The 5,927-nt window shown below is 42.0% G+C and overlaps 1 protein-coding gene across 1 annotated transcript; it reads right to left on the reverse strand.

Moving 5' to 3' along the window:
• Positions 1 to 390: 390 nt before the first annotated feature.
• Positions 391 to 5,285, reverse strand: LOC115207285 (metalloproteinase inhibitor 2). The gene is made up of 5 exons (XM_029774270.1): positions 5,047 to 5,285; positions 3,746 to 3,816; positions 3,036 to 3,138; positions 844 to 965; positions 391 to 682 (listed from the first exon to the last, which is right to left on the reverse strand). The coding sequence occupies exons 1-5, from the start codon at positions 5,174 to 5,176 to the stop codon at positions 554 to 556; spliced, it is 555 nt and encodes a 184-aa protein (XP_029630130.1). The 5' UTR covers positions 5,177 to 5,285; the 3' UTR covers positions 391 to 553.
• Between the last annotated feature and the right edge of the window lie 642 nt (positions 5,286 to 5,927).

Consider the following 5,927-nt stretch of genomic DNA (forward strand, 5'->3'; position numbering starts at 1 on the left):
GGAACCACCAGCTTTCATATGTTCTCATGCTCTGAGCAAGGAACTTAAACGTTAGCTTTTTGACATGGCACATATTGCACTTCTTTCTCCAACACTGTTTGTGCATTATTTAAACCAAATCGAAGACATTATTTGAGACTAAATGGATTATACTAAAATAAGTGTTCATTCAGTATTGTTGTAATGGTCATCATTACAAATATATATATAAAAACCGGCATCAGCTTTTATTGGTCCTTCAATAATCTGTATCGGCGTTGAAAAAGCATAATCGGTCGCCCCTCTAAAAATAACCATATCAGCCAACACTGAGCACAATTTGTGGTTTTGATAACAGCTTTGGTTCCAGTTAAAAAAAAACAAATTAATGGCATAAGAAATGAACAGTGCTATATTTGATTTGTTTATTTTTATTGTGTAAGAAGTGGCCAGTAAGACATTTGGGTTAATTTAATCATAATACATTTGCAGCTTTGTTTTTTATTTTAGAATTTAGTCATCTAGTCACTGAGCGGATGGCCTGTAGAGTATAGGAGTCCTCAATATCTAGGAACTACTTCCAAGCACAAGACCCATCGCTCTTGATACAGGCAAGGTTTTGGCCATTGTTAGTCCCCCAGTCCATCCACAGGCACGCATCTGTGGTGCTGATCGGACAGGGGAGGGAAGTGCAGTGGATGATCTGTGGAGCAGAGAGAGAAAGACCAACATCACTGATCATTAATCCAATACTCCATCGCATGTGTTTTGCCAATGTGACCAGAGTAGTATAATCCCTTTTAGAAAATGTGATGTGTAAATATTGGTGTACAGTAATATGACTATAATTCCCATCACACACACCTTGCAATCGCAGCCGCTTTGGTAGCGGTGAGTCAAGCTGTTCTTTTGTGCAGCACTCAAGTCCTCCCAGGGTGGATTATAGCCACACAGTGTTACGTACATCCTTCCAGTCTCCAGCTTGCCTACAGACAGAGGAGATAGTGAGTCAATGTACTGTGGGGACAACATGGTGTAGGGTACTGTTGCCCCTAGATGCTGATCTTGGCTCGGTTTAGCATTTGTTTCCACTACTGGTTAGGATACATGCCTGGGGGTAACTTCACCTTGGAGCGTGAAGACATACTGATGCAGCCCAGAACAGAGATTAATCATCATAAGTGTACATACTAGTAATAAGGCATTAGTTCTATACATTTCCAGTGTCTATAGAAAGTCTGAGCCCCTTGAACGTATCACATTGTGTCCAAGTTATGCAATACCACTGAACAAAAACAAATGCAAACTCAGCAAAAAAAACATCCTCACTGTCAACTGCATTTATTTTCAGCAAACTTCACGTGTGTAAATACTTGTATGAGCATAAGATTCACTGCGACAAACTGAACAAGTTCCACAGAAATGTGATTAACAGAAACGGAAGTGTCCCCCTGAACAAGGGGGGAGCAAAATAAAATTAACAGTCAGTACCTGGTGTGGCCACCAGCTGCATTAAATACTGCAGGTCATCTCTTCATGGACTGCACCAGATGTGCTGTGAGATGTTACCCCACTCTTCTACCAAGGCCACAGACATATCAGAGGGGTGGGGGGGGGGGGGGGGGGGGGGGGGGGAGTCAGTCAGTAGAAAGGCCTTTTTAGTGTCCTATGTTCTCATAACTATGACCATAATTGCCTACCATCTGTAAGCTGTTAGTGTCTTAATGACCATTCCACAGGTGCATGTTCATTGAACAAGCATGGGAAACTGTTTAAACCCTTCACAATGAAGATCTGTGAAGGTCTTTGGATTTTTACAAATTATCTTTGAAAGACAGGGTACTGAAAAAGGGACATCTATTTTGCTGAGTTTAAAGTGTTGGTCCCATGTTTCATGAGCTGAAATATTCCAAACATACAAAAAGCCCATTTCCCTCAAAGTGTGCAACCATGTTAGTGAAAATTTCCCCTTTGCCAAGATAATCCATCCACTTGACAGGCGTGGCATATCAAGAAGCTGATTAAAAATAGAATCATTACAGGTGCACCTTGTGCTGGGGACAAAAGGCCTCTAAAATCTGTAGTTGTCACAATGTCTCAAGTTGAGGGAGCATGCTGACTGCAGGAATGTCCAGAGCCGTTGCCAGAATTTAAATGTTATTTTCTCTACCATAAGCCACCTCTGTTTTAGAGAATTTGCCCTTCATCTGCCACCATCACCTCATGTTTCAGCATTATAGTGCATGGCCCCATGTTGCAAGGATCTTCCCATAATTCCTGGAAGCTGATAATTTCCCACTTCCTCCATACTCAGACATGTCACCCATTGAGCATATTTGGGATGCACTGGGTCGAATTGTTCCAGTCAATATCCAGCAACAACGAGTGGGGACAACATTCCACAAGCAACAGCCTAAACAACTATGCGTAGGTGATTTGTTGCGCTGCATGAGGCAAATGGTGGTCACACCAGATACTGACCAGTTCTGATCCACAGACCAAGATTATTTTTTAAGGTACAGCATCTGCGACCAACAGATTCAAATCTGTATTCCCAGTCATGTGAAATCCATAGTTTAGGGCCTAATGAATGCATTTCAATTTACTGATTTCCTTACATGAGCTGTAACAAGGTACATTTCTGGAAATTGTTGCATTGATATTTTTGTTCAGGAGATTTATGAAAAGCTGAGACTAATGAACATGTAACATGTGGTATATGATGCTCACAAGCTAATCAAGAGTCATTAGAAGGTAATTGGTTCTAAAGAGATAAAAATGAATTTATATGAACGCTGTAAGTATTATCAAGTTCTTGCTTTGGAAGACCTCATGTTAACATCTGTCAATAAAACTCATTAATGCCACTGTTTACATCAAATTGTTGTGTTTTACTTGTAGCCCTGGTTGTCCTGAAAATAAACAGTAAAACACGGAGGCTAAATGTCAGGGCTGGACATGCAGATAAATGGAAAGCTGATTTTTGCTGGAGTCACGGGACTGTTAAGGTTAACCTGTGCTGGCATATAACGTCGGTAACATAGTGAGAAACGCACCTGTGAAGAGATACTCCTTGTTGATTTCCAGAGTCACCCCGCATGCGGCTGGGGATGATGCAGTGAAGATGGCGTGGATAACCTGGTTAGGGCATTTGAACATCTAGCCAATCACAAGGAGAGAAAGGAAGATCTGTCAAACATCTACAGTTGGAACCTCACCAACTACAGCTCTCAGGCACTGTCAGCCTTCACCCTTTGATATTCACAGATCTGTAAGGTGCAAGCAATCATTTACTCCAGTTACCACACCCAGCCTCAAGGACAGCTAAATCATGTCTAAAGATTAATAATGATGTAAGGCACAGTGGGAGTTTTAGTAAAAGAGCTTTATAAATTAAAACATAGAAATGTAGCAACCTGTGACAGAGGGACAACTAACTATCTGTTAGAGAATGTAGTGACAGCTTTAATGAATTGTCTGCTGAGTTCATATAGAGGACGTCACCATAGACTTGGACCAACAAGAACATCAACTGATAACTACAGTAATACTTCAGGGAGAGGCATTTTATAGAAGCAGATATTTTTTTCTCCATATGGTGGAAGCTTCACAACTACAGATCTGGAAGGTATAAGCTGTGTCAACATTGAAGGGTTGGAACCAAGGGGAAGAGGGAGAACTGGGACCAGCTGTCAGACTGGGGTTCAGGGGGCTTCAATGTTCAGTGCAGGATGGAACAACCACTTAATAAAAAGGAGAATCATACCTTGATCTGTTGGATGTCATACTTGATGGCGTTAGACACCACTTTCTTTCCAACCACCTTCGCCCTGATCACTAGAAGAGGGAGACATGGTTTAACTAACGTTATTGAAGTCTATTCCGGTATACTGGTCAGTCACACTGATGGTTTAAGGCTGATATGGATCAGAGAGAACAGTGTAGAATGCTTTACAGACCCAATATTTTACAGTCTGTTCAGAATGTTTGTGCATAAGTTAAGACTGGGTGTAACATCTGCTAGATTTACACCATAACAGATGACAGAGTCCATTTTCCTCCTGGTCCTACATTCCTAGTTCTGGTCTTCTTTTAATTTGACACCTGGTTTAAGCATGCCCTCTATAGATGATTGGTTCAGGTAGGAAGATGCGGCAGAGTGTCTGGTACAGTAGCTGCTGCTATAAGACTATTCCATAGAACAGAATCTCAAGTCGTTGGCACATGGACGCTACAAGGTGTCAAAAGCATTCCATAGTGATGCTGGCCCATGTTGACTCCAATGCTTCCCACAGTTGTGTCAAATCATCTGAATGTCCTTTGGGTGGTGGACCATCCTTGATAAACACAGGAAACTGTTGAGCGTGAAAAACCCAGCAGCTTTGCAGTTCTTGACAAACCGGTGCACCTGGCACATACTACCATTGCCCCATTTAACAGCACTTCAATCTTTGGTCTTGCCCATTCACCCTCTGAATGGCACACATACACAAGCCATGTCTCACTTGTCTCCAGGCTTAAACAGCCTTCTTTAACCTGTCTCCTCCCCTTCATCTACACTGATTGAAGTGGATTTAACAGGTGACATCAATGAGGGATCATAGTTTACACCTGGCCAGTCCATGTCAAGGAAAGAGCAGGTGTCTTTAATGTTTGGTAAACACATCTCAAATAAAATGTGTAGGCACACCGTTTATGCCCAAAGCAACGCAGGGCTCAACCCTGTTCCTGGAGAGCTGCCGCCCTGTAGGGTTTTGCTCCAACCCTAATCTAGCGCACCTCTAATAATTAGCTGGTTGATAAACTGACTCAGGTTCGTTATAAATGGGTTTAGATTCAACATGTACAGGGGCATAGTTCTCCAGGAACAGGGTTGAGAGCCCATATTACTGTCGCCTACTTAATTCTGGATATAAAATTGTGTGAGAAGTAAATAGGCTTAATGATCATGTTCTAATTATTTCTACTACGACCACAGACAAAACAAAATGTTTGCATGCTGCGTATTGATAGTTCTCAACATGTGAAGAAAAGCTGAAAAGTAAAATGTTGCCAAAATTGCCTTACCGATTTCTGCATCGCAAAAAGCCTGTTGGGGATGCGGAGGGGAGCATTTGCAAGCATCTGCAATGTCTCCGACACACCACAGTAACAGAACAAACACAGTAAAGAAACAACTGCCTACATACCGCGTCATTTGGAAACGAATTACAGTTTCCCAAATATCACAAAAGGATCCGAGTAATGAAAGTGTTTCCCTTCGAGACTGTTCTCAGACCGACGGATAACTCTTAGAACTATTTTCCTTTCAACGTAAACATCCGCTTTTTATTGCAGGCTGTGAGCTCCTCCCCCAGTCAGAACCCAGCCTATGATAGGCTGAGCATACTATTAATCCAGAACCGCAACCATTAAATTAAAAAGAATCCTCTGACTAATGGCTCAACCACAGGCTCAACATGCCCGCCTGCCATAAGTGCCATAAAATGGGGATGAAACTGAAAGATCAGTTTTAGTTTTGGGGGGGCTTCCCGAGTGGTGCAGCGATCCAAGGTCCTGCATCTCAGTGCTAAAGGCGTCACTACAGACCCTGGTTTGATTCCAGGCTGTATCCCAATCTGGCCGTGATTGGGAGTCCCATAGGGCAGCACACAATTGGACGGGGTATGCCGTCATTGTAAATAATCATTTGTTCTTAACTGATTTGTCTAGTTAAATAAAGGTTCAATTAAAAAAGTAGGCTAAGCCTACTGGAATTCCTTAAAGTTTTGTTGTTTTCAGTAAAAAAAAGAAAGAAAAAAAACACCTGGGGAAATTTTAAAGCAGGCTCAACTTGCCCAACTGCTCAGTTCACTTGCTGCAGTCATCCCATATAGGAGATGAAAATGGCAGCTGGTTATGACTGACAGCCGGTATAAACTTGAGCACCACAAGAGACAAGATAACAA

This window comes from Salmo trutta, chromosome 1 (genome assembly GCF_901001165.1).
Source record: "Salmo trutta chromosome 1, fSalTru1.1, whole genome shotgun sequence".
Classification (NCBI taxonomy): Eukaryota; Metazoa; Chordata; class Actinopteri; order Salmoniformes; family Salmonidae; genus Salmo; species Salmo trutta.

Excerpts from the sequence above, each read along its gene's own strand:
- LOC115207285 (XM_029774270.1), bottom strand. The coding sequence starts at position 5,176 with ATGACGCGGTATGTAGGCAGTTGTTTCTTTACTGTGTTTGTTCTGTTA. Across the intron at positions 3,817-5,046 it reads TTTTTGCGATGCAGAAATCG|TGATCAGGGCGAAGGTGGTT; the intron begins GTAAGGCAATTT and ends TCCCTCTTCTAG. Across the intron at positions 966-3,035 it reads CAAGGAGTATCTCTTCACAG|GCAAGCTGGAGACTGGAAGG; the intron begins GTGCGTTTCTCA and ends CTCTGTCTGTAG.